The sequence below is a fragment of the Solea solea genome, chromosome 4 (genome assembly GCF_958295425.1).
Source record: "Solea solea chromosome 4, fSolSol10.1, whole genome shotgun sequence".
NCBI classification, from domain to species: domain Eukaryota; kingdom Metazoa; phylum Chordata; class Actinopteri; order Pleuronectiformes; family Soleidae; genus Solea; species Solea solea.
The window spans coordinates 4,967,662-4,984,789 of record NC_081137.1 but is presented as its reverse complement, the minus strand read 5'-3'; the positions used below and the strand labels follow the sequence as shown (position 1 = coordinate 4,984,789).

The 17,128-nt window shown below is 43.4% G+C and overlaps 1 protein-coding gene across 4 annotated transcripts in view; it reads left to right on the top strand.

The window, feature by feature from the left end:
• Positions 1-17,128, top strand: part of LOC131458293 (rho guanine nucleotide exchange factor TIAM1-like) — a 53,374-nt gene that overhangs the window by 27,487 nt on the left and 8,759 nt on the right. Inside the window, exons 10-17 of one of the 4 annotated variants that reach the window (XM_058627268.1) lie at positions 2,114-2,260; positions 2,561-2,635; positions 5,340-5,513; positions 6,702-6,806; positions 7,638-7,719; positions 7,937-8,023; positions 9,995-10,207; positions 11,298-11,428. In XM_058627268.1, coding sequence (XP_058483251.1) covers positions 2,114-2,260; positions 2,561-2,635; positions 5,340-5,513; positions 6,702-6,806; positions 7,638-7,719; positions 7,937-8,023; positions 9,995-10,207; positions 11,298-11,428 — 1,014 coding nt within the window. The other 3 variants (XM_058627270.1, XM_058627271.1, XM_058627269.1) reach the window with 3 other exon arrangements.

Sequence of the window (17,128 nt, the reverse complement as noted above, 5' to 3'; positions counted from 1 at the left end):
ACATATGTTTGCAACATGATTTATTTTCTTTACCTTTTCAAAAGCAATTTGAATGCTTTGAATTCCCAAAAGACTAAAAAAGAAGTTGAATGGGCCAATTTCACCCCGGCACTGAGATAAAACAAGAACCCAGCAAGTTAATAAATTGTCCTCTCTTTGGACACGCGTCCTCATCTTTCACATTCTCGCATACCGGGGACACACCTGCGCACACTGATGTCCCCTCGCGACATTCAGAACATTCCCTGCTCAAACTTTCCCATCACAGAAATGGAAAACAAGACATTCGGACCATTTGTTCTCTTTTACTGGAGCTGCCTGTTTCAGCCCCGCGGCCTTACAGTCTCTGTGCTGTATCAAAACTAAAAAATGTAAAGAATGAAATGCACGACCTTCAGTCGAATGATCTATGAGACAAAAGAGGTGGAAACAGTATCTCTGCACAGGCAGCAGATGGATAAACGCACATTCACACATCACAACAGCAGAGGCTGTTTTTTTTTTTTTTTAAATGATGGATCAATACAAACTCTGTAAGTAAGCTGCCATCCCTGAGGCACTTTCCCACAAACAGGCTTAACATCCTCTGCTCTGTTGCCCCCGCGACCCCCCGTCCCTTGCTTCTCTGGCCATATCTCCACTTCCTTTGTCTTTGTCTGTCTCTCCCTGTCTTCCTATCTCCCATATTTTCTCCCCTCCCCTTCTCCCAGTGCGTTAAATATTAGGGATGCTTGATACCACTTTTTCATGTGCCGATTCCCGATATCACACTTTCTAGGCTGTTACCACATGCATAACTGCCATTTTAGAAACATAATGCTCCAACAGTCGAATAATGACTCTGCTTCCAAAGACATTAGTTAAGTTAAAGTGTTGTTTCTGGTGTTTATTTCCATTTTTCCAGTCTGTAAATTGAGAATCTTAACAGTTTATCATATCAGAGATTAATGGCGATACAATTCGATCAATACTACCATAAATGAGGACATATTTAAAGCAGTGTAAACTGCTATATACATTACATAAGTGAGAGTTTTTGAGGCAGACTCCACAATTTAATCTGTTTTTTCTTTTGTTTGTCTTTTGCATGGGTTTTTAACCGTGTAAATGTGTAACTGTGTTGAGTGTTTTGATATTTGCTGCTGCCTATCTTGGCCAGGACTCCCTTGAAAAAGAGGTTCTTAATCCCAATGTGATTTTCCTGGTTAAATAAAAGAAAAATACAATGAAATACTGTTAAAAAAATATGTGTAAAACACACAAAAATGCTATATAAGTCTCAGTCGCTCTAGTTTTTGCAGTAACTGTGTATTCATTAGAAGATATTTGTGGCGAAACAGCAGCTCTTGCATGCAGCTTACACAAGACGTGTCTTGAAGACGGTTCAGCCTATTAGGTTTGAAGTGAGTGTCTCTCATTAGTCTGTCGAGGGCGGGCTAACAAGCACACACGCTTTCACACCAGCATGTGCATCAAATCATGTATTCATGCACCATATAGGGAGTCCGAGCTGCTCATGGCCCAGCGGTTCAATGTGAATTAACCCAGAAATGCCACGAGTGGTTGTTCTCCCTCTCTCTTTGTGTGCGTGTAGTAGGTCAGTGAGGGAGAGTGAGAGGTTCAAAGGGTTCAGCGCGTGCCATTAGCTTATAACGAGATGCTGACAGCGTGTGATTTTGAGCGTTGGTGTGTTTACAGGCCCCCAAGTGACAGCCACCGCTGAATGTAGCCCTTTATAGCCCATTCATTTCAACACTATATGAGTGTTGAATCTAAAGTGACCCCGATAAAGGCCACGCATCTCTTTTAGAATGAATTATGTGTGAATTACTGTACACATGAGCCTGCTGATCAATCTATCTACATGTCTAAATGCTGTCAAAGCCTTGTACCTAATAAAGTGGCTATGTTTTCTTTTAATTATTCGGCTGTTATCAAACACACTTTTAGTTTCTAACAGCATAATACTATTTTTCTGTGCAACTAACAAAGTGAAATCCTAATTTTTAGTATATACAGATGTAAAGGTACATAAAAAAATGACCTTGAAAGTGCTTGAACAAGCAAAAATTATCCAAAATGTGTTTTTTTTTTGTGTTTATCACTGTCACAGGTGTCGGCACGCACAGAGAACAACATCAGGAGGAGAAATCAGGCCGCGGCTCGGACCTTCAGTAAACGCCGGAGCCGTTTCTCTTCCCTCTGGGGTCTGGACACTGCGTCGAAGAGGAAGAGCAAGGGGCATCCCTCCATTAACCAGGTCTCTCCACAGTGACACATCCACCCTACAAGAGTTTGCTTAACCTAACGACCTTTGGTATTTAAATTGGAGAAGAGCTGCCTTAACATTTGGTTTAAAACATCTGCTTAAAGTAAATGTAGCAGGATCATTTTTGGGGGGTTTTGGTTGGTTTAAAAACATAATGCAGGTTTGAATGTCTTGAGCTTTGGGAACATCGAGTTGCAAATGTAATACTTGCGTCAAAAAAGCTGCTGTGTGCATCATATTGAGACGCAGCCGCAATTTAACAATGCAAAAATTTGATTTGTGTGGTTCCAGGTGTTTGTCGATGGGACAGAGTCCGCGAAGAAGCCCCTGGAGCGCATGTTTGAAGACGCCGTCAGTGAGAAATCTGTAAGAGCCCGTCCATCTTTACATACTTTTGACCCACATTCACAAATCACAGTTTGATTCAATTGAAGAAAATTAATTATGGTTGTTAGTGACATTAAGGCCCGGTCTAGAATTGTGTCCTGCTTGGGACAAGAGTCTGCAAATGTTTTTTTATCCACATTTATCGGCTTTTTATTCACACAGAACTTGTGTTTTGGGAGCCATAAAATGCTATTTTTAGAAAAACAATCTCAAAATCTCAACAAAAAAACGAACCTACATTATATTTGTTGCTGGTGTATTTGTGTCGCTGAGTAACAGCGCCACACACAGGTCTGGCATATATACTACAGTGTTTAGAGTTGGTCTTAAGTGTTTGAAGAGACTTATTTAGGGCCAAAAAGAAAAAGATCATACAGAGAAAGTTGGTGTAAACTTCATTAAATCCGGCTCATGTGAACATCAGAACTGCTCTATTTCTCTTTTTAAAGAAGACACAAAATCTCCTTTTGCTTTTATGGTCGTTATCTGTCCTGTTGCCAAACCGAGATGACAGAGACCAAAAGAGATATGATGGTTGTTTACTGTATGTCTCTACTGTAATAAAGCTCCCGGGTCACAGTACAAAGTTCCTCCTTCCTTTCCTTTAGTTTGGCATTAACTTCTGAGAAACCAGAGCTCTCGTTGCTGAAGGCTAATTCCTCGTCATTGTTTGCCTTCCTCACAAGCCGACATTAAAATTACTGGGGCATCTGATGAACCTTTGTACTCGTATAATGGGTTATGGGCTTCTGAAGCCCCCCTCAGGCCAGACACATCCCTGGATTTTCCACTTCTTTTGACTCAGCTGACATCCTTTTTGGTGTTCCGGCTCCTCGGTTGCAGGGTTATGTGGGAGAAGCACGAAATCCGTGCACCACCTTCCACATCAGTGAATGTTTCTCTCAAGTTTTAATGTGTGCAGACCTCCACTTTCTCTCCAATCAACAATCAGTGATATCATAACCAATCTTATTTCCACAACTGTGTCTCCTCCTGCAGCAGTTGTCGAATGATTTGCTTCACAAATCATCCCAGGACTAACTTGTTTCTGTGTTGTTGTCTCACTATTGACCGGTCTGTCTCTGTGACAGAAGTAATGTCTGTTTTCTCTCCCCCCCCTCACTGTACTCTCCTTCTCTACCCTCCTTTTCAACCGATCAAGCGCCATTTCCAGACCGGAGTTGACAGATTTCCATTTCGCCTTTTTTCATTTGCTCCAGGCAATTCCAACTCCATCAGCATCACAGGTTATCGACCGCGGGGTTATTTCTGTCTTCTAATCCTGCTGAGAATAATAAGAAAAAAAGATCTGATACGTTCAGATCATTAGCGCTCTGATGTTTCGACAAATTATGCAGACATTTGTTACCAAAGGGACAGGACACTTTCACGCCATCTGTGCTCTTGCGAGTCTTGTCGTATTGACCGCGCTGACCATAAAAAATACCTTTAGTTAGCAACTGGATTATCTAAAACCACCATATGTTTCCACACAGCCTGGTAAATGATGAATTTATACGGAGTGAATAGAGGCCTCAGTCTAAGCTCAGCACATATAACAGCAAATATAACTAACACTAACCCTCTCTGACTGTGGAAGACCCCAGTGGCACCATGGGAGATTGATTTCCCTCCACCCACGCCCAACTTAAGCTGGCAGAGTGTGTGCGGTTACACTAAAGACATTTATTTTATTTATTTATATATATATGTGAAACAACCTAGTTTGTAACATTCCGCTGCATCAGCCTAAGATTCTTTAATTCTACAATTGTTTTTGGGCGGGGAATGCCACTGAAAACAATCATTAAAAGGGAATATGGGAGATAATAGTGAACCACCCACCAAGCAGAGGCATGTAGATGGGCCAGGAGGGGAGCCAGATGGTGCTGAGAAGAGCTGGGGAGTTCAGGGAGTTGTGGGGGGGAGGTTCTTCCTATGGGCCTCCGTGATCCATGTGTCTGTGTTTTGTTTTGTCTGTGAACATGTTTGTTTGTGCATGCAGGCACAAAAAAAAAAAAAAAAAGAACATTTCATTTGCTCCCATATTTTTCCCTGAATTCCGTATAAACAGGGAGCGCTGGCCCAGTCCGCCGTGTTCGCTGTCAGCAGATTGTGTGGCGTGAATGAAAGATTGGGAGGAGGGGAGATGATGGAGTGACGCAGAGATAGAGGGGAAGAGGGCGCCAGAAGGAGAGACAGTGATTAGTGGGACGAGGGAGCGCGGGGAGCGACGGAGGAATGAAAGAATAAATGTGGATGCAGTGTTACTTGATAGCGCTTGATAAGGTATCAGTGACAGACAGTGTGAGGTCGAACAGAAGAGGAAAGAGGCCGACACGGCTGCCAGATTGTCAGAGGTCACTCTGATGGGCTTAGAGGTTGCGAGGAATGCACAAACACACACACACACATGTGTGTAACACATACCCACACAGGGACACAAGTGTTTCAAGAGGCTCTCATCAACACAGATGAATTAGATTTTGTAATCAGATCCCCTGCCACTTTCAGGCCACCAACACTCTCGATCACATTCGTCTCATCATGGCAAATTAAATCTGTTTTCTTTTGTGAGCTGGTGGCCAAAATTAGGATGTGTTATGGGGGATTAGTGCACCACTTTTTTTGTGCACAATTCCGACTGCGCGTAACGTAATCGCTGTGTTTGTCGGCTTTTCAGAAGGAGAGAGGAGAGGGATCTGTGAAAAGCCCTCCCCTGCAGAACGTGGACAGCTTCGTTTGGGTCCCCGATTACCTGACTCCCTCCTGGGTGTGTTTGCCAAACAATCAGCCCGTCCTGGCCGTCATACAGCCTGGGGACACGGCGCTGGAAGTCCTCAGCTCCATCTGCAAGGTGGGCTGTTACAAATGTTGTGTTCGCTGGGACTAGTCTAGGTAAAGGACTACACGCTGATACGAGATCAGTGCAGTATTTATATCTTTTTTTTGTGTGTTCTGTTCTTTTAAAAAAAATTGTAAAATAAGTCAAAATGCTGTAGCTCAACTTGTGTTTTCATGATGTTGATGCTGCGTCTCTCTTTATAATCTGAGTGAAGCATTTGTGTTTTTCTGACCAGTATCAGACTGAACATTGTGGCTTGAAACACACACCGCGTGGCACATCTCGTGTTTGATTAATGACTACAGACCAGATGTTTCACACCTGAACACATACAGGACACTCATAGACTCCCCAGCCCCTTACCCTAACGTTATCCATCACTAAATACCGAACCCTTAATCTAATCCTAACCTGAACCTAATTCTAACCCTAAAACCACGTCTTGACAGAATGTGACAGAATGTGGAGACCAGCCAAAATAACCTCACTTCCTGTGATTTCCTCAGTTTATTTGGTCCACGCACACACACAAATATGTAGATGCATCAAGGCAACAAATAAAACCGGTGTATGTAAAAGTCAACTTTTTAAAATTCAGTTCAGGGGAAACGGCGCGGATAATTGGATGCAGATCTGAATATGAATCTGAGAGATCTAAGACCCTGACAGTTTTTTCTTCCAGGAAGACAGAGGAATAAACATGTACATGTCACCTGATCTTTTCCCAGTAATTCTCTTACCCTCCAATATTTACCGCCGCGTAAGACTCAAGTTCTCATGCAGTCGTGTCAACTTTCGTTCCACTTCATCTCTTTCTTTTTCCCTAATTGATCTCCGGCAGAGCCGTGGCAGAATAATGATGCCTAATAATAATACGGATGCGTCCCAGTTGAAGTCTTTGTTGAGGAACAAGCTCAGCGACGCGCGTGTGCATTGCATGCCGTAAACATGTCAGGAGGAACTGGAGCGTCTAATCCGCGGCTCCATGTGTGTGTTTGCACATACATGTGGATTATATACATGATTTAGCACACGAGTTACCAAGTCTTTGGTCTTTTGTGAGGGGACGCCATGAGCTGTTTTGTGGTCGCGGTAAAAGGAAACTATACTTTTGTGTCATATTTGATGACAGCATTGGCAAATGAGCAGCATTTTGACATGTTTTCCTTCTCATTCCCCTCTTTTCTTGTCACCTTTTAGACCCACAAAATAGACCGATCCGGCCACTACCTGCGTCTGAAAGTGTGGGTTGACAACCAGACGCTCTACTTTGTTCCCCAACTTGAAGATGACGTCTCTGATGTGGTAAGGAAACAATAAATGCACAAATAAATGGTTGTGGTAATAATTTATATTTGTGGCACTAAAAAAAAATACCATGTGGATTGCGTGGCCTTGTTGACATTATTACTAATTAACTTTTACTTCATTTCTGGCTTGGATATGGACGCAAGCTCGTGCAAGTTTAATGATTTGGCTGCGGCCTTGATTTATGAAATGCATATAAAATTCCCAGGCTGCAACAAAGGCACCGTAGCATATATGATATAAATTATGCACAATAGCATTTGGACTCTTATTGTGTGATTTGTGTGCACATTTCTGTTTGCCCTTTTTCCTTATTATTCATGTAAAGGAAAAACAAGGACCTCACCTCCGCATGCATGAGCCACTGTAAAGCTGTGCGCCGGTGCTTTGGAGGTGATACACTGAACTCTTTCTCTCGGAGCACAATCATTGTATTTTCCCTCCGCGGCTCTTTTATCTCGCCGCTTTGATCAGTGACTCGTTTCACCCTCTTTCATCCCGCGTCTACGATATTACATTATTATTTCTCGACAGTGAAGCCCCCTGTCGCACACTGCGGACTTCTGTTCCCGTCTGTTGCTTCGCACACACAGCTGTGTCTGTGCTCTTGCCCACTGTGGGGTGGTCTAAACCCCCCCCGTGTGATCACCCACTCACTTTGCAGACGTGACCTGGATTTTGACCCCCGCAACCTTCAAATGCGATTGCTCCTTTAAGGAGCCTGAATAATACATGAATCTGTCCATTCTTTATTAAGAGCGAAAACATGACCTTGACTGTTTTCATCCAACAACACTTACTCTCGTCATAATTCTCCTGTGTTTGCAGGTCTATAAAGAAATCGAGATTTGCCCCAAAATGACCCAGATGATCCGGTTTGACAACGCCGAGTCCTGCACCATCGGATACGGTATGTTAAAACCGTTTTTTGTCACACTCTTAAATCTTCGAATCCAATTCATTTTGTAATGGACTTCCCTGGGTCATGCTTTGGTAATGAGTGTGTGGGGGGGGTGAGTTTCTTAAGTGGATCTGATTGCTCAGCCGTGCACACTGTCAAACTGCAATATTTCAAAGAAAGAGAAATTAACGACAGCATCTCTCTCTTTGCATCTAATTATCTGCAGGTTTTTCCGTGGCTGTCATAGACGAAGATGGGACGCAGCAGCTTCATATTACCGAAGTGAAAGCAGGGGGACTGGCCTCAGCGAAAGGTTCCGATTCCTTTCTTTAATGATAACTGACATTGTTTATTCATTTATTCATACGAGTTTTGACACAGAAGACAAAACAGACTGCAGCAATAACAGAGGACGTGCTGTGGTATTTCTTGGAGTTGATGTTTCAACACAAAACCCTCAAAACACCTGAGCTGGGAAACACCTGGTCCCACATGACATCTCATCAGTGCAGCTCTGTGTGACTGCAGCGCATCAGCTGCTGAGCTGACGCAGCAGAATTCCTCATATTTGAGAGAGAGAGAGAGAGAGAGAGAGGCGCTCAGTCGAGAAGAGATTAAAAAAAAAAGAAATGTGGTCCACGGGGGAAAAAACACTCACAGGCAGAATAAGCTCCAAATGTCAAACATGATATAAATCACCCACAACAAAAAAGTAAAGGGAAAAATTCAAATATCATAATATCTAAAAACCACTTTTAATGTAAGTCATTCTGTGGATTTTGTAAGAGACGAATGAAGGAGTTGTGAATTTATGGTTTGTCTTTAGTCCCTCGTGAGAGTGAAGAAGAGAAAGAGAAGTGCATTGTCTGCACCGCGCTCACCTCTGAACAACCGGGTCAACCCCCGTCCACTCGCTCATATCTTTTTAACGGAGCCTGAACGACCTAATGGATTTGAGAAAACACACAGCAGCTCTGTAGATACAACATTGTCATGTATAGAAAATAACCCCCACCCCCTTCTCTCTATTACTGTGCCCCAGGGTCAGACCAAGGTTACTCAAGTGTGAGATTGTGTCCTCTAGTGTAATAGCAATCCTAAAAGCTGCCAGGTTAGCAGGCTGGAGGATGCGACTGTACTTACGGTCTCTATAGGCAAGGAGAGATGAAGGAGGCGTGCGGCGTCCAGGCGACACAATACACATTTTTGGAAATATGACACTGTATTTTGCTGAATCACTGAATTAGGTTGGCCAGTGTTGACATAAGTAGGTCCACATTTACGCACCGGGATGAGCCCTGAATGTCTGTGCGCCTGTGTCTCACAAAGAGAAAATGAATGTGCGAATATGAGAGAATTTCTGCAGGGCGTGTGCAAAAAAAACAGGTCAGAGCTGGACGAGGAGGCCTGAGGGCTCTTTTCTCAATCTCTTCTTCCCCCTCCCCCCAATGCAAACACACTTATATACACACACACACAGTCATATAATGTTCAGAGGGGTTATTTCTCTCTCTCTCGCTCCGATAAAGCCTCTTCTACAGCTGACATTTCACATCCCGGACAACTAGGTCATTACTTAGGGCTAAATGTGTGTGCGCACACGCCTGTGCCGTCATTCCTTTATTAAAAAAAAACCGCACAGTGTGTGCACAGTCTGTTATTCCTATCGCTGTAGACAGAAATCAGAGGAAAGAATAACAAATATGTGCCCGTGATTGATGGCGTAAACAGAAACCACAACACTCTCTCTCTCTCTCTCTCTTTGCTGTGTTGACATGCGAGACCGCTGCCAGGAAGCCACAAAACAGCTGTCACAACCAATCAGGTCTGGTGGGTGAGGCTGGCTGCTAATTGGTCAGCCGATTGAGTGCTAATTCTCAATTAGCAGAGCCAGGCACAGGTGGTGCAGGGGAGAAGGCAAGAGCTAGGAAAAGGGAGCCTCAAACCGGAGTGAAATCCATGGTAGCTCTGCACCCTATAGACTGTATACGTGCACGCTGACAGGACAGGAATAGACATGCATTTCACCCTCTGTCTCAAACTCATCCAGTCTTGTTACATCAGTTGTAGCCTCAAGCAGTACAAGCATGGACGAATGCATTTTTAATGCATTAGAACACATGAGACGATCTACATAATTAGCCACAGACCTGCTGTGGAAGATTCTGTCACTGAAGTTGTGTCTGTGTCAATCTATTCACAGTAAACTGACTCCGTTTGGATGGTAATCTGTCAGTCTTTTAACATTCCTCACTTGGTTTTTTGTCCTGTCATTATCTGGCAGGTTTGCGAGCGGGGGACGAGATCCTGCTGCTGAACGGCAAAGCCGCGTCGACGCTCCAAATGGACGACATGAGGGCCGCGTTCGCGAGCCAGGCGCTGACCCTGTGTGTCAGCGCCCTGCCCCGGCAAGACCCCCAGGTGCTGTGTTCCCTTCCGCCTCGACGCTCAGACGGGGAGCAGGACCGCAGCACGGACATCTACTCCCAGAGCCAAGGTGAGGCTTACTGCGGTTTTTGTTTTTAACATTTGGTTAAAGTCTGTCTAAAAAGTGTCACTAATGGATGATGCAAACAAACAGTGTCCTCTAGTGACAAATGTAGTGAGCTGTTGAGAGTCAGAGGTGAAGAGTAAAATCACTTTTGTTGCATTTTCTATTTTTCCAGGGCCTCGAAAAGCTTTTTCAGACCTTAATCTTTTCACACCTGGGAAACTAATGCACTTTTTACACGTTTTTGTCCACACACTCATGAGCTAATGAGCATTATCCATCGTCCTGATGCACGAGATCCAACAGCAGGACAGGATTTTAGAATCCTAACACCTTAGATTTTGGCTTTAGTGGCACATTTTTACAGATTCTGTATAGATTTCATAGACCGTGCACATTTTTCCACGTTCCTCACACGCTTTAGTGGTGAAAAGCGGGGAGAATATAGTTTATGATGCATTTTTCAAGCAGAGGGTGAACAGGACAATCTGCTAATTATGCATGAATGCCCATGTCTTCTGCCGAAACCTGCAGGCGGCTGCCAGCTTTCCTCTGACCCGCTCTTTTTATCTGAGCAAGGGCACCATTTGTATTCCTTATAAATTGGGGGGCTTACAGTGCAGAGGCTGACAAGCTGGCATTGTTTGTACAAGCACTGAGAGCTATGAATATTAATAGGGATCGTTTGAGCAGTGTGGGGTGCCGTCATAGTGTAGGATACACCGCGTGCAAAGGGGGTCAGACTGGAGAAAAGACACTACCGTGGGACAGATGGAGGTTAGCGATGGTGTCATTCTTAAGAAGACAAAATAGCCTTTACCCAGGGGCGAACGACTGGAAATTCCTCATACATATGGATGGCAAAATATCCATAGTAGATTATTTTATGACTTTCTTTATCTCAATAATCCATGATATATATGATATATCACAAAATATGTGAGCATTTATTTTCCCCATTGTGAAATAAATGTCAATGTTTGAGCTGATGGAGAGGGACAAATGGCTGCTGCCAACTAGTGGACAAACACAAAACCACTGTCAAAGTGTTGTGATTTTTCATTACATCGTTCTTTTCTTTTGTCTTTATCTGCAGAGGACATCCTGGACGAGGTGTCGGGGTTGACGGTGGAGAGTCTCGACGAGAGCATGGACGACCGAGCTGCGCTGACACTGCAGAGCCCCGACGATCAGGAAGACAAAACCCTCGCAGGGACGGGACAGAAGGTAGGACATGGACTCCACAGACACATGGTACAGTCAATGCTGACACACACACACATGAGATTAGATGTATTGTTGTGTGGCGAAGACAAAGACGAGCAGTTGTGGTGTCCTTTGTCCATTGAGTGAACGATGACCTGCTTTGTCATGTTTGGCTGCTTGGATCCTGGTGAATTGTGGTTTTTGGGGGAAATGTGGTTAACTTTTGATCTGGGGTTCATCAGAAGAGGAGACACTGATGTAGCCGATCAACAATGGACTCAGATGTGTGTGTGTGAGATGTCCTGAGGCTTTTTAAAATGTTAGATTTGAAACCTTTTATGCAGAAGTTGTTTTCATAAGACAAAAGACATCATTGTGTAAGTGGTAAGTGGTGGTAACGCAGTCATTTCCAGAGAATTAACACAATTGCCCAAAATGTAGATGGCAGAATTAACTTAAGGTTTATGTGTAGATGTTTTTTTTTCTACTTTCATGAAATAAATATTCACTTATTAGTCATTTCTCCTGGAAAGTGTGTGGTTTACCTGTTCAAAATGACACAAGGCGTTACAGAAATATGTGAATAAGTTTGTCACCACGTGATGCCATTCTGCACACATCCAAATGACACGCACGTTCCATTACTTTGACATTTAATTCATACTTAAAATCTGTCACCACTCTAATCGTACGCTGATGTAAATGAGAAACGATGAGTTTTAAACAGATCTCTCTTTAAGGTGCGTTCAATAGCAGACACATCAGCTGTAGCACAAACACAGATGTGTGTTTGTGATGTGTGACTGCTCTGGAGAGCAGGGATGACAGATATGTGAGAGAGTGACAGAGCAGCGTCATTTTTGCAATTAGGATCATGTCTGGTCCGATCAGGGCCCGGCGATGTGATCGCTGGGACGCGGCGTGTGCCAGCCAGTCTCTTTCGGTTCCGGTTGTCACTTCCATTACCGCGGCCGAGCCTGATAACCAGTAACCAGCAGGCACGGTTTTCTTCTTTGTGCTTCTCTGTCGATAACGCGGACGCAAGGATGAGGAAAGGGAAGATGGCGTGTTTTTTCTCTTGGATGTGTGTCAGTGAGCTTCAGTCAGGAGTGGGTCAGAGCCGACTCCAGTCTAGACTCCATCCTGTGGGACAGTGGTGGTTCTGTGACTCCAATGTGCCATTATCAGTAGGAAGCGAGAGCAGGCGAGGACGAGAGAAATACTGACAGCTCGGGCCAAATTACTCTTTCAGTTCACCAACATCATAAAGTACTTTTGATATTTTAATTGTGAGAACAAGTAACTTGTATGCAGGACGAAAATCCAATGCCACATTTTCTAAAGCTCTCAAATTGTATTGCAAGACACAAAAAAGTCAGAAGTTTCAAAAGGAACTATCTCGGGTCATCTTTTCAACTTCGAAAGTTCAGTGTTTATCCTTGGACATGTTTTGCAGTCTTCTTTTGTCGTTTATCCTCCAGAAGAGCAAGAACAACCAAGGCTTTTCTGCGAGCGTCCATTTTTTTTCTCTTAGTTTGAACATGATTAACGTCATTCCCAGTTTTTCCGATGTAAACAGAATGCACCATGAGCTTGTACTTTTTTTAAATTTATTATCAAAAAGCAAATGGTGTTTAATGATCTTTCATCAGTTTTTCCTCTAATTCTAATGCTGCTGTCTTCCGTATCCTTCTTTTAATCACCCTCCATTTTAACCCTTCGTTTATTGTCACAGAGTTTGTCTCCAAAGTGTCTCTATGTCGTCAGAAATGACAGCTCAGTGTTTTTTTTCCCCTCTTTGTTCTCTCTGATTGTGGCGTCTCCTTATCTGCCGTCCTTTGTTTTGGCTGCTCCTTCCTTCCTTCCTTCCTTCCAGTTTCTACCTGATTCTCTTCTTTACCCTCCTCCTTCACACTAACCCCCTACTGTTTTTTGTTTTTTTTTTAAACCACAAACATGGCTCTCAAGGAGCCGTTCTCCCTCAGCTCTCCAGTCAGCTGTGACCTCTGACCTTGGTATGAAGGAAAAAGGAAAACAAACTTTCCATCGTCGTTTTGTCCTTTTTCTCTCCGTCTTTTGCCTGAACATCATGTCTTACCTCGTCTCACCCGCGTTGCCTGCAGTTCGCGCGGCTGGCAAAACTGGGGGAAAAAATTGGCAAAGTGGGGCAATTTTAATTATCCCCACTTTCTAATTACTACATTCGCCAGTGTTTCACATCATTTAGTGGAGATAAATGGGTGTCTGGCTCGCCGGAGGAAACGCGGGGTGGTTCATTATTTGAGACAAAGCACGGAGCCACCTCCTCAATGTGATAAACCAATCAGAGAATAAAATTGCTCGGGATAACAGTGATAATGGAGATAATGGAGATTGCCAGTGTCCTCTGAGGTGTAGTCAGCCTCGCTCGCAAGGGCTGCTTATAATTTAGGAACCTTTCATCAGCTTTGCTTAAGGCCAATTTAAATGGAAAATGCATAATTTAGTATGTAGAGGGTGTTTTTATGGGACGGTTTCCATCATGGTTTGTTCTGATTGACTCCTGACGGTGTAATTTTGGACACGCGGGCACTTGAAACGCACAACGTAGTTACCGCTCACTAAGAATTCATAAAGGTAGAGTCGTTTGTCTTTAAAAGAATTATCTTTAAACACTTGTTTCCTCTTCACTGAACTCGAAAACAGCTTTTGTTTGAGTTGTTGGTGTAATTTCACGGGCGGCCACTGGAGGGAGAACTGTGCTGACTTATGGAGCCTCACACAATGACACAGATGATGCAACCAAGCACAGATGTGCATGAAAACGAATAAATATGTAGGTTTATATTATTTACAATAGTTTATATTTATAGATAGGATTTCTTGTGTAAAAATATAGGAAATCCAAATATGTATTAATGTAAGAAATAAAGTAATACCCCACAAATTGACTTTATCCTCGATAAAGCTTCTTCCTACAGATGTCCAGAGTCTAAATGTCCATATATAGATTTGTCAGGTCTCCACTGTCACAACGCAATCATCCCCTCCACTTGAGATTAAATGATTAAAGCCTCTCCTCACCGACTCCCTGTCAAGACGCATATCCCGTCATTCCATGCAGGGATTTATGGATTTCCATGTTTCTCTGACTTCAGACAAAAATGAACCCTTAAGACCCCCCCCCCCCACCCATGTGTTCGACAAGTTTATACCTGTCCTTCCTGAGGAGAAGTGTCCAAAGACTTTCAGACGTGTGCCGTCAAAAACCGCCGCTTCATTTTCCCCCCTATGGCACACTTGTGTTCTCCGAGTGTGCCGAAATACGCGGATGCGTGTAATCTCTGTGTGTCTTGGCTCACATGGTTCGAGCCGGCGGGTGTGAGAACAGGTTGGAGCTCGCCTCCACGCTCCTCCCTCATGCTGCACTTCTCCCTCTCTCTCTCTCCCTCTCTCTCTCTCTCTCTCTCTGTGTATTCTGAAGGGCGGGTCAGTGGTGTTGTACATTTTATAAAATGGTGAGTATTTGTTGCCGGGGTTAGTCATTGCATGTTTTGGACTCACTAGAAAGAAGGTGCACTGTTTTTGTTTCTTCAATCCTTTTTCTCAGCCGTTTTTTTCTTTTTTTCCACACGTCTGAGGTCAAAGTGTCATGTGCTGCATTTGTTTACAGTAAGTAAGTGGATGTTGCACATGTGTCGTTCACCTTCATCCTTCATAATCATAGTTCATAGTCGTCTTTTTTTGTTTTTTGGACATAATTCTTGTTTCTCTGGCACGACAAGTGTTGCAGCAGGTGTGCTATTGAAAGTCATTGCTGGGGCCGATGTCGCTTAAAAGTGAGTGGAACTTCAGGGTGAAGCAATTTCGGTATGAGAACTCAACTCTCCAGTCAGACCTGAAGGCGAATTAGCATTTTCAGAATTTTCAGAGTGTCAGGGCTCTTCTTCCAAGCTTAAATCTTTAGTTTCTGATGTTGCCGTCTTGTTCCAAACTGAATCCTGTTGTGATTTCTTATACACAAGAGGCTACAGTCTGATTTGAATTTCTTTCTTACCTGCATTGAAAGAGGGAAAGAGACTTTTCCCATTGGCAGTGTTTGAGTCTCTCCCCCAACTGCTTCCTCTCCTCCCTCCTTTCCCCTCCCCTCTCTTCCATGTGATGTGGTGTTTGATCTTGTTTTTTAATGTTATACTCTACACTGCTGCTGCTGCGGCTGCTGCTGCTGCTGAAACACCTGGACACAAGTGAGAGAGGCAACGAGGATAGTGTGTAAACAAGGAATGGACGGGGGAGAGAAGGCAAAGACAGTCAGAAGGATTGAGACAGAGAGAGAGACTGATTAGATAAGATGACATCAGACCTCTTCTGTTTATTGCACTCTTTATGGTGCAGTCTTTACGTCGTGTCTTGTGAAAGCAGACCTTTATGCTTTTGATCGGTTTCGGTGCACAAGTTCAACCTCCTGGGCAAAAGTGAGCCATGACGGAAGCTACCTGGGACTTGACACAAGGTGGATGCCTGACCTCTTGTTGAACTCTGCTTGACCTTCCACAATGTCCGCCACACGCAGGAGCAGGAGCTCAAAGCGCTCGACCGAATCCATCTATGATGTGTTTCAGCTGGTGAGCCATGAAGTCTGATGTTTGTGTGTGTGTGTGTGTGTGTGGTGGATTCAGTCTTGCAGAGATCAGTGATTATGTCATAGTACAGCAGTGTTGACACGGTTAGAGATTCAGTGGGGGGGGGGGGGGAGCTTTCTTACAGTTTATGTAAGATAAACACCACACGGCTGCAAGTAACCATTATTTTTCGCAATCGATGAATCTGTAGATTGATTTTCTTGATTATTGAAGTACTTTTTTTGTCTGTAAAATGTCAGAAATATGTTGATCGTGTTCCCCAAACCTGGAAATGATGACATTCTCAAATGTCTTATGTCCACAAACATGTTTTTATCTGACGTTTGAATATTATTTTGACATCAAATGATGATATTCATCGTAGAAGAACATGTCTTTATCTTGAATTATTCATTTTTAACCAAAGCAATACAGAGATTGACAATCTCCTCTTGTATTGCCTGAATTATTCTGACGACTTCATTAGCATAATAACCCCTCACTCCCTAATCAGCGGTGATTGTGAAGCCTTCCATCTCCGTCTCCGTCTCCCGCCGTCATCTGTCTCCATCACGCGCTCCATCTGTCACTTGGCTGTCACTAACTCTCCCTCTCACTGTCAAGGGTAAGACTTTGACTCGTGAGCTGCAGAACTATAAATGTCATCATCGTTCTGTTTTGGGGGGGGCGCTTGGTTTTTGCATATTGATCCTGGCGTCGTTTCTCATCTCTCCATATGCTCTCTGCTTGTTGAGAACTGAAGTTTGTTGAATGAATTCAAACACTGGCCACAAAGTCAATAATGCTTATTATATCAGTTTTAAATTGTCTCCATAAGACGCTCCAGTGTGACAAACGTCCGTAAGAGGGCTGCAACAATTAATCAATTGCTAAATTAATTGTCAACCATTAGGATTTGATGTTATTTGGGTTTTTCAGCGTCTTAAATGTGAGATTTTCTGATTTCTTTATAATAATAATTTTGGTTTGTGGACACAGCAAAACACTTCAGAGCATCATTTGACGGCCGATTCATTTTTCGACTGTAGAAATGTAAATCAATACCACTAACAGCATTTTAGCTGAGTCATGCTTTGGGCTTCTTTGGGGCAGGAGAATA